Source organism: Oncorhynchus kisutch, linkage group LG9 (genome assembly GCF_002021735.2).
Source record: "Oncorhynchus kisutch isolate 150728-3 linkage group LG9, Okis_V2, whole genome shotgun sequence".
Lineage (NCBI taxonomy): Eukaryota > Metazoa > Chordata > Actinopteri > Salmoniformes > Salmonidae > Oncorhynchus > Oncorhynchus kisutch.
This window is the reverse complement of record NC_034182.2, coordinates 20,163,943-20,179,554: the sequence shown is the minus strand read 5'-3', so window position 1 is coordinate 20,179,554 and position 15,612 is coordinate 20,163,943. Positions and strand designations below refer to the sequence as shown.

The window sequence follows — 15,612 nt, the reverse complement described above, 5'->3', positions numbered from 1 at the left end:
TTGTTTCCTTGCCACGATACTGCTAAGTATCACGATACTGCTGAGTATCACGATACTGCTGAGCATCACGATACTGCTGAGTATCACGATACTGCTGAGCATCACGATACTGCTGAGTATCACGATACTGGTAAATCCCAGCTCCGGCCACTCTTTTTGAGTTTCTTATTTTTGCCCCTAGTGGAGAGTTTTGACGGAGTCTCCCCGGTGTTCTGGGGACCTGCAAAAACGTAACATTTCTACTTGAATCTGGAGTGATCTCTCGGAGAGGAGACCACTCTGAGAATACACACACACACACACACACACACACACACACACACACACACACAGCAGATACTGTCCAAGCTGACTGAGCAACCTTGTTCAAGGTCATGATGAGGAGTGTGTGTGTGGAGGACTCTGTGTGTGTGTCTGTGTGTGTCCTTCCAGAGGAAGTCAGTGAGACAGATTGACAGGAAGTGATCTCAGAGGTCCGCCAGGGTCAGTCGTCCCCGCCCGTCCCCTTGGTCTGTCCCCTTGGTCTGTCCTCCAACTCTGCCCCCGCTACAACCCAAAGACCTCCGTAAGGAGGTCACCACACACCCGTCCTACCTGAGCTCTCACACACACACACACACACACACACGCCCCAGTCTTGCTCTCTCGCCCTCTCCCTAGGGGTCCCCCTAAGCCTCTGACATTCAACTGTCATAAACCTATACACGCAGATGGCACAAAGACACACACACACTCACACACAGAAGTCCTTCATCCTCTGGCCGAATCAACTGAGCTTACAGTACAACACACAGATTCTGAGTCTAAACCGAGTTCAAAAGGATGGCTAGACTTAAAGTAGACAGTTTGTGTCCTGGCTGGCATGTTGAAAGCAAAGGCATATAAACAGTAGATACACTATATATACAAATGTATGTGGACAGCCATACAAATTAGTGGATTAGACTATTTCAGCCACACCCGTTGCAGACATGTGTATAAAATCAAGCACACTGAAGGAAAATCTTAACACTACAGCACACAATGACATTCTAGATGATTTTGTGCTTCCAACTGTGTGGCTATAGTTTGGGTTAGGCCCTTTCCTGTTTCAGCATGACAATGCCCCCGTGCACAAGAAGGTCCATACAGAAATGGTTTGTCGAGTCCGGTGTGGAAGAACTTCAATGGCCTGCACAGAGCCCTGACCTCAACCCCATCGAACACCTTTGGGATGAATTGGAACGTCGACTGTGAGCCAGGCCTAATCGCCCAACATCAGTGCCTGACCTCACTAATGCTCTTGTGGCTGAATGGAAGCAAGTCCCTGCAGCAATGTTCCAACATCTAGTGCAAAGCCTTCCCAGTAGAGTGGAGGCTGTTATAGCAGCAAAGGGGGGACCAACTCCATATTAATGCCCATGCTTTTGGAATGAGATGTTCGACGAGCAGGTGTCCACATACTTTTGGTCAATGTAGTGTATCCATTTATTTGTTCCTCAGTAAAGGATTACAGTAGCACAAAATTCTAAGAAATATTTTAAGCCTGTTTAAGAAAAATGTTTTGAGGACATCTTTGCATTATACTTTTGCGGGATTTGATGTTACAAAAAGCATAAACAAATGGCAAAAAGGTTTGTGTCACATTTGTGAGAGACCTAGAAGAAGAGCTTACGGAGAACGTATGAGCGATTCATAAAGCCTGTCTTTCATTAAAAAGTGGGATCTGACAGACTAAAGTTGTATCCTAAATGTTTATCTACTAGGACATTCTCTTGTCCCATACATGTGACCCAAATGGCACCCTATTCTTGTGCACTATCGGTCCTGGTCTAAAGTACCGTACAATGAAAAGGGTGCCATTTGGGACGTAGCCATTGCGATGTGAGTCAGAGAGGAGTTAGTTACTAAATGTATCACAGTAACGCAGCTGGGGACTAGGGCAACACGCAGAGGAATTATAACAACACACACACACACACACACACACAGGAACAAGAAGACAACAGTTCTAAGGCATTAACATCTCCCATTGAGGATGTTCTTCCTGATGGGACATGAAACAACAGGGAGTGTGTCGTGTCAGAACTGGAAATCACAGACCGAGTCCCCAAATAGCACCCTATTCCCCTGCCTAGTGCACCACTTTTGCCTCTGGGCCCTGATCAAAAGTAGTACACTTTGTAGGGAACAGGGTGCCATTTGGGAGGCAGTCCCAGTGTGGTGTGGTGTTACGTACAGAGTAACACTTTAAGTGATGTACATGCCATGTGTGCTTAAAGAGCATTTTCAATTAGAATGTTTTGCAGTCGACGTCAGATTAATGTCATATCTAGTTACTGCAGAAGGTGCTGACAGTCTGAGCAGAGAACTGTAGTCAAACAAAACGAGTTCCTTTTGACAACACAATGCCTGTAGGCTTACGTCATGACAGACTGACCACGTTGACCTTTCAACGACTGTGAGAACATTAAAAGTTTTAATAATGGTCTTCATCAACATGACTTCTCTGACTATCTCCATTTCTACCTCTCCTTATCTTTTGCTCTCTCCTTCCCCCTCTCTCGCTCACTCTGTCTCTCTCTCTCTCTCTCTCTCTCTATTCCGTTCTCTTTCTCCATCTCCCTCTATCGCTATCTATTTCTCTCTTTCCCTTTCTCACTACCTGTTTGGGGTTGTTTAGGGTACCAGTTTAGGGTCATTTGGGGCACCCGTTTGGGGTTGTTTGGGATATCTGTTTGGGGTTACTTTGGGGTACCTATTTGGGGTTGTTTGGGATATCTGTTTGGGGTTACTTTGGGGTACCTATTTGGGGTTGTTTGGGGTGAGTAGTAGGCCCTGGAAAAAAACATTTCACTACTAGTCCTTGATGCTCGAATCAACAAAGGCATATGTGACAAAGTATATGATTATAAGAATGTCTATAAAACCTTGTACTGTACATGTAAGTGTAGCCTACCTAAGACATTAAGTGGGATTTTTGGTCTAACAGTAATGTTATAATATGCTATTATATAAACGCAACATAACATGCAACAAATTCAAAGATTTTACTGAGTTAGAGTTCATATAAGGAAATCAGCCAATTGAAATAAATTCATTAGGCCCTAATCTATGGATTTCAGATGACTGTGCAGGGGCGCAGCCATGGGTGGGCCTTGGAAGGCATAGGCCCACCCATTTGGCAGCCAGGTCAACCCACTGGCGAGCCAGGCCCAGCCAAACATAATTTTTTTTTTTTACTCCACAAAAGGGCTTCATTACAGACAGAAATACTCCTCAATAACAGGGATGTAAACAAATTTGTGCACAACATTTGAGAGAAATAAGCTTTTTGTGCTTATTTTGAGGATTTTTTATTTCAGCTGACGAAACATGGGACCAACACTTTACATGTTGCGTTTATATTTTTTGATCAGTGTAGAATATTAATTCATCATTAAGTGATCTTGCGAGACATTGATTCTGCTTTGATCTAAACTTGATTAAATGAGCACCATTCTGAGTGTTGCTTCGGCATCCCTAACGTTCCACTCCTGTAGCAGTAGCCTATGTGTAGGTCTGCAAGAGCAACTTCAAGAAGCTCCTCGTGAAATATATTTGTCATCTTCATTTAGAAGGTTTTGGCTGCAATTCCCTTCAGAACACACCATCACAATAAATGTAATTCTACATTTCAAAGGAAATAACAATTTCTCACGTGGGAATAAGAACTTGCGGCAAACGGCGAAAAATACCATGAACCTTTGTGTTTTTTTTTATTAATTTTTCCCCCTTTTTCTTCTCACTTTTGTGGTATCCAATTGTTAGTAGTTACTATCTTGTCTCATCGCTACAACTCCCGACCACTGCGCCACCCGGGAGGCCGGGACCTTCGTGTTTTAATAACGTTGAATAGCAGATCATGCCATTTGACTTCTATTAAGAACGCTCTCATGGAAAAGTGTTCTATCACATCAAGTTTAAGATCTTTAATAGGCTGATGAGGAGGTGGTTACGGGAAATAATCACTGGAACCTGGTGATGTTAGCATAGGGCTAATGTGTGACAGGTTATCTGATGGGACCAGCTACAATGTAATAAACCTATCACGAGATACCACGTCGACGATTTTAATAGGCTGATGCTAAAACTTAACCTTGAACTTAAACTTTTTCTAATGTTTGCAAGTGTGGCCCCAGGGAGACCAGTCACACACGCAGAGCTAAAGAACAGCTACTACTTAAGACTCTTTTAAGACTCCATTTTGCTGTGAGTGGAAGAGTCAAAGTTAAGAGAAGATTTGTTCCCCTATTCCTAGGGGAGATGATAAGACTAAACTGAGCAGCTTTTCTGTCATTGAAGCTGAAAAGTTAAGTCTAAATGGACCCAGCAACTTGGTATAGTCACATCAAACACACATACTGTACAGACAATCTCTCTCTCTCACACACACACACGCACACACACACACACACACAGGGAAAGAGATTACTTCCAGAGCCCATTGTATCGGCAGGAGGTTGACAGGAAGCAGTTCTCCATCCACTTCCTGTCCAGTTCCTGACCAGACAAGACTAATAAACCTCAGACGTAGATATACAATATATGGAACTCACACACCACCCTTTATTTCATCTGGAATTTCTATCACAAAAAGGTGCTTGTTGGCTAGGTATCATATGGAGAACTATTGCAAACGTTGAAAAACGTACATTTGAATGACATTCTGAAATTCTGTTTTAACTGAATAACCTTGGGACTGATCACTGTTCTATAAATTCTAGATCTATGCTCCAAGCCAGCTGCAGACAAAAGTGAGAGCAGTCCTGTATCCTCATCCACACCCAAGTCAAATAGATAAGACACACACTTGAACTACACGAAGGGAGGCCAGGGTTGAGACACACACACACACACTCACACCCACCTAATATAAACTGCAGCTCAGACACAGGACATGATGGGATAAACTGTTCTCTACAGACAACAGCCTGGAGACAATACAGTTAATAACGGAAATGATAAGATACTAAATGATTAGAGAAGAGAGGGGGGAGGGAGGGAGAGAGAGAATACAGTTAATAACGGAAATTAGAAGATACAGAATTGACTCCTGAATGGCACAGCGGTCTAAGGTACTACAGGCATCACTACAGACCCGGGTTCGATTACAGGCTGTCACCACCGGCCATGACCGGGAGTCCCATAGGGCGGCTCACAATTGGCCCAGCGTCGTCCGGGTTAGGGGAGGGTTTGGCCGGGGGGGGGGGGGCTTTAAGTGGCTCATTGTGCTCTAGCAACACCTTGTGGCGGATCGGGCGCCTGCAGGCTGACTTTGTCGTCAGTTGAATGGTGTTTCCTTCGAAACATTGGTGCGGCTGGCTTACGGGGTAAGCGGGCGGGTGATAAGAAGTGCAGTTTGGCGGGTCATGTTTCGAGGACTCTCCCGAGCCCGTTGGGGAATTGCAACGATGAGACAAGATCGAAATTGAATTGTAAAAAAGAAAAAGATACAGAAATACTACAGGAGGGGCTATATGGAAAGAGAGAAGGAGGGGGAGGAAAGGATGGGGGAGGGAAAGGATGGGGGAGGGAAAGGGGAGGAGAGATTCAGTTAATAAAGGAAATGAGAAGATATTGAATGATTGGAGGAAAGAGTAGATGGGGTAGATGGAGCGAAAGAGGGGAGGAAGGGTGGAGAGAGAGAGAAGAGAGACAGGGAGAAAGAAAGAAAAGGAGGAGTGGGAGAGCGAGAGAGGGTGGGGCAGAGGCAGCCATGAGGGACCACAGAAAGAAGATCTGGTACCACACACGCAAGCACAGACACACACACATACTGACAGAGCCAAAACATAGGGATACCACTGGGAGAGTGTCACATGGAGGTCAGATCCATCATTTACACACCAACTCAATTCAGAAATACACACACACACCTCCTCTCCTCCTAAGCACACTTCTCCACCCTCCTCTCCTTGTCCCCCTGCTTTATCCCTCATCGAGCCTCCTCTCCTCCGCCCTCCATAATCTCTCCCTCTATCCCTACTATTGGCTCTTTAACTCTGTCTCTCTCTCTCTCATCCATCCTTTCTTCAGTGTCATTACATCTGTCAGGCTAAGGAGCGTGATGAGGCTGCATTTAGAAACTCGTTTGCATAAAAATTCTATGAGCTTTAATTTCTATCCCATTCATTTTTATAGATAATTACCCAGAGGATAGAAAGACATGGAATGAGTGTGTGTGTGTGTGTTAAAGCCACATTAGTCCTACCCCTGACACATTGTCTCCAGTGAAGTGTGATATGGTGAATGCTGAGCCTGTGGTATGCGGTTCTATAGTATAGTTAGAGTTATTTTAATGACTGGCCGGGGTCTAATGGTATGTTCTAATGTACTGTTGGAATCTCATGGTGGAATACTGTTACAAGTCCAAGGGCCTAAACAGTGTGTGTGTGTGTGTGTGTGTGTGTGTGTGTGTGTGTGTGTGTGTGTGTGTGTGTGTGTGTGTGTGTGTGTGTGTGTGTGTGTGTGTTTCCTCTCTCAAAACACACAGAGGCAGTGACCCCAGTCAAACTCGGTCACCTCAACACGTGTATGTAAGGATTCCTAGAGTTCAGGGGTCAAGGTGAAAGATCTTAACTACATTCAAATGGTGTGTAATTCCCTCATCACGCAGAAAGCCCTTCAGTAGGACTCTCACACACACACACACACACACCAGTAACACGTGACTGTGAGGTATCCAGCACGGGGACTTGACATTCATACTGTAGCAACAGGGCCTAGCTCAGTAGGAACCATAGAGATACATAGAGATACAGCTTTATGCTAGAAACATCACAAGACCATCTGTCAGAATGGCAGAGTGTTTACTCACTCCAGAACTTTCAAACTTTAAAAAAATTCAATACGAACTTTCCCGCCTAAGAAAAACTAATTAGTGTAATGAATATTGGCCATATACCACAACCCCTCTGGCCTTATTAAGTACAACACTGTCATGGTCTTACAGAAGGGTTAAACAACAATAAAACAGAGTGACTATCCCTGACCGAGTCTGTAATACCAACATGTTTCATGCAGACCACCATAGTCCCTGTGCCCAAGAACACTAAGGTAACCTGCCTAAATGACTACCGACCCGTAGCACTCATGTTTGTAGCCATGAAGAGCTTTGAAAGGCTGGTCATGGCTCACATCAACACCATTATCCCAGAAACTCTAGACCCACTCCAATTTGCATACCACCCCAACAGATCCACAGATGATGCGATCTCTATTGCACTCCACACTGCCCTTTGCCACCTGGACAAAAGGAACGCCTACGTGAGAATGCTGTTCATTAATTACAGCTCAGCGTTCAACACCATAGTGCCCTCAAAGCTCATCACTAAGCTAAGGACCCTGGGAGCCCCTCAGGGGTGCGTGCTCAAGCCCCTCCTGTACGCCCTGTTCACTTATGAATGCACGGCCAGGTACGACTCCAACGCCATCATTAAGTTTGCTGACGACACAACAGTGTCTGATCTGATCACCGACAACAACAAGACAGCCTATAGGGAGGAGGTCTGAGAACTGGCAGTGTGGTGCCAGGACAACAACCTCTCCCTCAATGTGATCAAGACAAAGGAGATGATTGTGGACTACAGGAAAAAGGAGGACCGATCACGCCCCCCATTCTCAAAGGTGCCGTAGTGGAGCAGGTTGAGAGCTTCAAGTTCCTTGGTGTCCACATCACCAACAAACTATCATGGTCCAAATACACCAAGACAGTCATGACGAGGGCACGACAAAGCCTATTCCCCCTCAAGAGACTGAAAAGATTTGGCATGGGTCCTCAGATCCTCAAAGAGTTTTACAGCTGCACCATTGAGAGAATCCTGACTGGTTGCATCACTGCCTGGTATGGCAACTGCTCGGCCTCCAACCGCAAGGCGCTACAGAGGGTAGTGCATACGGCCCAGTACATAAAGCTTGGGGCCAAGCTTCCTTCCATCCAGGACCTCTATACCAGGCAGTGTCAAAGGAAGGCCTTAAAAATTGTCAAAGACTCCAGCCACTTTAGTCATAGACTGTTTTCTCTGCTATCGCACGGCAAGCAGTACCGGAACGCAAAGTCTACGTCCATAAGGCTTCGTAACAGCTTCTATCCCCAAGCCATAAGACTCCTGAACAGCTAATCAAATGGCTACCCAGACTATTTACATCGTCCCCCAACCCCACCACCTATTTTACGCTGCTGCTACTCTCTGTTCATTATCTATGTAGAGTCACTTTAACTTTACCTACATATTACCTCAATTACCTCAGGTAATCAAACGACTACCCAGACTATTTGCATTGTCCCCCAACCCCACCACCTATTTTCCCTGCTGCTACTCTTTTCATTATCTATGTAGAGTCACTTTTGTATATCGCCTCGACACTGTTATTTTACTGCTGCTCTTTAATTATATATATTTTTTGACTGCATTGTTGTTTAAGGGCTTGTAAGTAAGCATTTCCCTGTTGTGTTTTGGCGCATGTGGAGAGAGAGAGAGAGATTTGGGGGGAAATTAAGACATAGGATACATTTTTCAACCCTTTTCCTTCTTTAAAATTAGGAATAAGTAAAGGCTTTTCCGGATAAACATTTGGGAAACAGATCTACATAAAAACACTATCGTGTTCATGCCAACTAATGTACTTTTGAAGAAATTGTTTAAGTATTGCCTTGTGCAAAACCACATCTCTTTAAGATATTTTTTTTCGCATTTCTCTCCCTCATGAGGAAAGCTCACAGAAGTAACAAGTAATGGTAGATCTATCAATTAGTTACAGCGATAGTACAGATATCATATTTTTGGGATGAATTATTCAAAGAATAAAACTCGTAATTCCGTCACCAAAAATCAGTAATGGAATTACTGCCGCTGAATTGGTTAAAACAGTCACATCACACAGTTGTGTCGCCTGGTACTGTCCTCCCTTCCACTGGAAGCTCATAACTGTTTGTTTTATTTTCTCTCGCTCTCTCTGCCTTTCTCACTCTCCGGTTAATGTCACCTCTCCTGGATCATACTGACACCTACCCATGAGCCCCCTCTCTTTCCATTTACTGTAACCAGCCCCCTCACCCGCCGAGCACCGGCCGACACCGGACGTTCACGGACGTTGAAAAGTAGTGGAAATTTGGTCAGTTCACCCTCGACTTAATGTTAACGTCCACAGACAGACCGGACCAAATCTGAACCTATCATAGACGAATGTTTCATCCGTTTGAATAGCACTGTACAGTGCAGTGAATAGAGCGCAGTAGAGAACAGTACAATACAACAAAGTAAAGAAAAGTAGAATATAGTAGAGTACAGTATATCGTACCGAACTGAATTATACTTTACTGTATTGTGCTGGACTCCACTGTACTGAACTCTACCTTACTCTGTTCTGCTGTATTGTATTGTACTGCACTGTACTGTGCTTTGCTGAGCTGCGTTGTATTGTATTGTATTGTATTGTACTGTACTGTGCTTTGCTGAGCTGCGTTGTATTGTATTGTATTGTATTGTACCTCACTGTGCTTTGCTGTGCTGTATTGTATTGTATTGTACTGCACTGTACTGTGCTTTGCTGAGCTGCGTTGTGATGTCCAAACTTGTGAAACATGAGGAGAAGGATATTCATATCTATAATTATGCATTTCTGTGTAGTACAGATCAGGGACCCATGATGTTATTCCGTTACCGTAATTCCGTTACCGGGTGTAAATCCACTTTAGAGCTCTGCTTTCCAACCCGATGGGCCCCAACATTATACATTGTGTTAGGGCCGGGTAGGCCCTGGTTTTTTTCATCAATAACTAGGTTACGGTAGGTCTTGGGTATGACTAAATTGATCCCCAATTTGCTCGTGCTCTGCTGCACAGTACAGTCATATCTGACTAAGATCATAACATGGTGACAGAAGTGCTTCATCCTCGTCAAATATAAAAACAGGAGAGATTATTTCACGAAAATAATCATGTTTTGTCGGAGTTTAGTGTGACGAAAAACAGCTCACTGCTCTCTCACGTCTTGTCATTGAGCAGAGGAGCCCAACCCGAGCCGTTGCTATGGATACTCATCGACTAAGATGAGCAGAGTGCATGCAGATCGAGCTGCCTGCGCGCAGGGAGTGAGTGACAGACAGAGAGGAGCAGCTAATGGATTTACTAACTGAGGAGGTTATTTCGGATTTCGCTTTAAATTTGGCAGAAGCAATCGGGCCTGGGTATGGTAGGGCCTTAATGTCGCGGGCATGGATAGGCCTTAAATTGTATGCCTATGCAGGGCTTTAATTCACTTCACTTATTGTAGTTCAATAACCAAAGGTGCCATGTCATAGCTGACACCCAATTCCTTCTGCAGACATCGGAGCAGATGTTGAACTTTTTCGGTTTTATTAAACATGGTGGCATAAAATCCTGAGGGAGATTTTATCGTAATTTCATTACCAAAAAATTTGCATCTGCATCAGTTTATCCCACAAAATGTGTTTTTGTAAATTTTACAGTGGAAATTGTTCAACTTTGAAATTAACGGCTTTTCTTTGGCATACACTTCAAAGGGAAAAAACTGAGTCAAAGCTGTAAATCCATCGCCGTGGAATTGCCCTTACCCCACTGATACTCCTCTGTACAAACACACATTCCCAGAGCCAGCAGTGTTTCATATCTTGGCATCGTAACTCTCATTTCCTTATCAATGAGACGCGGACTCCTTTTCCTTGCATGACTTGTACAAGAAAGGAGATCTCACGACACGCCACTGTTTCTCCTGTGTACAAGAAAGGAGATCTCACGACACGCCACTGTTTCTCCTGTGTACAAGAAAGGAGATCTCACGACACGCCACTGTTTCTCCTGTGTACAAGAAAGGAGATCTCACGACACGCCACTGTTTCTCCTGTGTACAAGAAAGGAGATCTCACGACACGCCACTGTTTCTCCTGTGTACAAGAAAGGAGATCTCACGACATGTCACTGTTTCTCCAGTGTACAAGAAAGGAGATCTCACGACACGCCACTGTTTCTCCTGTGTACAAGAAAGCTTACAGTCAACAACCAACGTTTCAGCTTTTCTCATCTTAGCATGAGAAGTGAAGTGCTAGTTTCCACATAAGAAGACAGAAGGCTCCTGTATCATGCCATTTAGTGGTCCAACATAACAGCAAACACATGACTTCTTGCAGCTTTTTGGGTCTTTCCAACACACACACACACACAGACACACACACACACACAGAGAGAGACAGACGCGCGCACACACACACGCTGCTGCTTTCGAATAAGCTAGCATTCCTCAGCTTTTCTTATAATGAAAAATACCCTACTCCTCGTGCTAGGTTGTTCCAAGCGCCGATTCCCGAAATCCCTGCATTCCCAGGCAGCCTTACCTGACCTGGTCCGTAAAACTTCCAGCTTCTCCATGTCTGCTTTCACACTTACTCACTCAGTAGGAGTGGGAACGGGAAGCGAGAGGGGAAGAGGGAGAGAAAGAAAGAGACGCTCCAGACTCTGAGGTAAGTCTTGTGAGTCATTAGCTGACTGAAGCTAGGAGTGTGTCAGCAAGAATGAGAAAGAGAGAGAAAGAGAGAGAGAGAGAGAGAGAGAGAGAGAGAGAGAGGAGGGAGATTTCTCTAGTATGTCGAGGGGAGAAAGAGAGGAAGTCAATGGTGCCGGCTCTGTTCACACCCTCCCCTCCTGTCTCCCCCTCTCCTACCCCCATCCTCCCCCTTCCCTCCCTCTGTGGCCATTGTCATCGCTGCGCTGCTTTTTCCTTCCCTTCCTCTCTAACCCTTTCCTGAACCATTTCCTGAGCACACTGGAGGTGACGGATAACTGGCCAATAGGGAACCTGGGTGTGTGTGTCCGCAGGAATGAGCACACCACATAAAAACACACACACACACGCAACACACACACACATGTTGGGAAAACATGACCACAACAAGAATCAGACCATGGCTGTAAAACCAAAAGAACACGCCAAGAAGCATAAACAACCAAACTAACAGAGAATAACTTGGTGTGTGTCTGCAGGATTTACTGTGCATCCACACCACAGGGCCGGTACCCACATAGAAACACACACACACACACACACACAGAACATGTTCACTGATGAGAGCGTTGGGTGAACTTTACCAACCAAACTAAAGAGGCTAACTCTGTGTGAGTGAGTGAGTTAATTGTGAAATTCCTCTTTGAAGCGTCTACAATCAGCACTTTCTACAGGCAACACCAAGCGCATGTCTGAGTAATCAGCAGATAATCTTATTCTCCTGACTCTACGTGTGTGTTTGTGCCATATGAAGAAACATTGAGGCTTAAGACTTAGCCAGTATAGAAAATATAAGTATTGCCAATGTACTCGCTTTCAAGGGCATGTAAAGTACATCAGTCGAGAGAGAGAGAGAGAGGGAGAGAGAGAGAGTGGGAGAGAGAGAGAGTGGGAGAGAGAGAGAGAGAGAGAGAGAGAGAGAGAGAGAGGGAGAGAGGGAGAGAGAGAGAGAGAGAGAGAGAGACAGACAGCCATGACGACAACAGTCTCTCTAAGAACACATAACACCCTGAACGACACCTCTCTCCCCCCTCTCTCCCCTCACCCTCTCTCCCTCTTCCTTCCTCACCCCTAAGATAAAAGGGCCAAGATAAAAGGATTTGATAGGCTACAGCCACGACAACGGTATGATCTATGGCATACACACATATTGTATACATACAGGGTGGAATCTGTACAGAATCAACTCACTTACTGGCACCATGGGACAAACTCACTAACATATATACATACACACACACACACACACACACACAGTCAAATGTACTCCCTAACACAGTCAGTAGACAGTGGATTTACATTCCTGCTATTTACATTCCCGCCGTCGATGTTTGTGGGACAACACTATGACACACCCTCTATGCCTGCAGCACATAGACCAGGTGACCAAGGATACACATACAGACTTTCTCTCATATAGATACATATAGTTTTCATGTTCACACACACGCACATTCACACACACAGATGTGTGCACGCAATCACTCTCACTCACGCACAGGAACACACACACACATGAATGAACAAAATGTACACACACACACACACAAACCAGTCACCAGCAGAGTACCATTCGGAATTCAACCTGCTTTAAACACCTGAATGTTGCCATAGCAACAGAAGCCTGCTCAGTCACTCACACACACTCATTCTCAATGATTTTCAGGGAGGTAGGGTAGCCTAGTGGTTAGAGTGTTGGACTAGTAAACGGAAGGTTGCAAGTTCAAATCCCCAAGCTGACAAATGTACGAATCTGTTGTTCTGCCCCTGAACAGGCAGTTAACCCACTGTTCTTAGGCCATCATTGAAAATAAGAATTTGTTCTTAACTGACTTGCCTAGTTAAATAAAGGTGAAATCATAGAGCTGGGTGATATTGTAAAAAGTAGAACCACAAGTTCCTAATTTTAATGATCCTTTAAACTACAACTACTATTGTAGTTTGATGGTTGTAGCCATCAATTGTCCCATTAAAATTCATTATTAGCAAACTTATTTCATTTCAGATGTCAAATTTCTCTAGTATAGGCTCTTTATCGTAGGGAACGATATCAGTTCAGTCAGTTTTACTAGGGTAAGTTTGGCGGTGTGAGTGAAGGAGGCTTTGTTGCGAAATAGAAAGCCGACTCTAGATTTGATTTTAGATTGGAGATGTTTGATATGAGTCTGGAAGGAGAGTTTACAGTCTAGCCAGACACCTAGGTACTTATAGATGTCCACATATTCTAGGTCGGAACCATCCAGGGTGGTGATGCTAGTCGGGCGTGCGGGTGCAGGCAGCGAACGGTTGAAAAGCATTTGGTTTTACTAGCATTTAAGAGCAGTTGGAGGCCACAGAAGGAGTGTTGTATGGCATTGAAGCTCGTTTGGAGGTTAGATAGCACAGTGTCCAAGGAAGGGCCAGAAGTATACAGAATGGTGTCGTCTGCGTAGAGGTGGATCAGGGAATCGCCCGCAGCAAGAGCAATATCATTGATATATACAGAGAAAATAGTCGGCCCGAGAATTGAACCCTGTGGCACCCCCATAAAGACTGCCAGAGGACCGGACAACATGCCCCCCGATTTGACACACTGAACTCTGTCTGCAAAGTAGTTGGTGAACCATCATCATCATCATCTTCTGGAAAACCATTGTATAGCAGCAGAGAGAGATGGAATCACAGAGAGACTGCATAACCTAGTCAGCCATCTATATAATAGGGTTGGGTAGTTACAGTTACCTATCCACAATTGTTATCAGTAATGCAATTTCTAGATTACCCAAGTTTCTGACTTGTGATCAGACTCGCTCAGGAGGAACAAATTGCGCCTTTTTTCAATGCTGAATTGAATGTCATTTGGAAAACCAAAAGATGTCATAATATTTTTTTTTCTCGCAAACATCCTTTCTAAATTTAAAAGTAATCCAAGAAGTAATCATCACAAGTTTTTTTAAAGTAGCTGTAATCTGATTACAGGTACAGTTTTTGTAATCAGACTACATGTAACTGACCACATGAAATCAGTTTACACCCCAACCCTATATATACAGTTGAAGTCGGAAGTTTAAATACACCTTAGACAAATACATTTCAACTCCGTTTTTCACAATTCCTGACATTTAATCCAAGTAGAAATTCCCTGTTTTAGGTCAGTTAGGATCACCACTTTATTTTAAGAATGAGAAATGTCAGAATAATACCAGAGAGAATGATTTATTTCAGCTTTTATTTCTTTCATTACATTCCCAGTGAGTCTGAAGTTAACATACAATCAATTAGTATTTGGTACCATTGCCTTTAAATTGTTTAACTTGGGTCAAACATTTGGGGCCCATTTCTCCTGACAGAGCTGGTGTAACTGAGTCAGGTTTGTAGGCCTCCTTGCTCGCAACGCTTTTTCAGTTCTGCCCACAAATTTTCAATGGGATTGAGGTCAGGGCTTTGTGATGGCCACTCCAATACCTTGACTTTGTTTTCCCTAAGCTATTTTGCCACAACTTTAAAAGGATGCTTGGAGTCATTGTCCATTTGGAAGACCCATTTGCGACCAAGCTTTAACTTCCTGACTGATGTCTTGAGATGTTGCTTCAATATATACACTTAATTTTCCATCCACATAATTTTCCACCCTCATGATGCCATCTATTTTGTGAAGTGCAACAGTCCCTCCTGCAGCAAAGCACCCCCACAACATGATGCTACCACCCCCGTGCTTCACGGTTGGGATGGTGTTCTTCAGCTTGCAAGCATCCCCCTTTTTCCTCCAAACATAACGATGGTCATTATGGCCAAACAGTTCTATTTTTGTTTCATCAGACCAGAGGACATTTCTCTAAAAAGTACGATCTTTGTCAGTCCCCATGTGCAGTTGAAAACCGTAGTCTGGGTTTTTTATGGTGGTTTTGGAGCAGCGGCCTCTTCATTCATGAGCGGCCTTTCAGGTTATGTCGATATAGAACTCATTTTACTGTGGATATAGATACTTTGAACCTGTTTCCTCCAACATCTTCACAAGGTCCTTTGCTATTGTTCTGGGATTGATTTGCACTTTTCGCACCAAAGTACGTTCATCTCTATGAGACAGAACGCA

The 15,612-nt window shown here is 44.2% G+C and overlaps 1 protein-coding gene across 2 annotated transcripts in view; it reads right to left on the bottom strand.

Moving 5' to 3' along the window:
* Positions 1–15,612, bottom strand: part of LOC109896350 (NHS-like protein 2) — a 144,337-nt gene that overhangs the window by 51,373 nt on the left and 77,352 nt on the right. Inside the window, exon 1 of one of the 2 annotated variants that reach the window (XM_031832079.1) lies at positions 11,374–11,541. The exons of the other annotated variant lie outside the window; for it this stretch is intronic. Within the exon in view, the coding sequence (XP_031687939.1) occupies positions 11,374–11,407 (34 nt within the window). The 5' untranslated portion in view covers positions 11,408–11,541. Of the gene's footprint in view, positions 1–11,373; positions 11,542–15,612 lie in introns of those variants that run through there. 2 annotated transcript variants of the gene reach the window in all.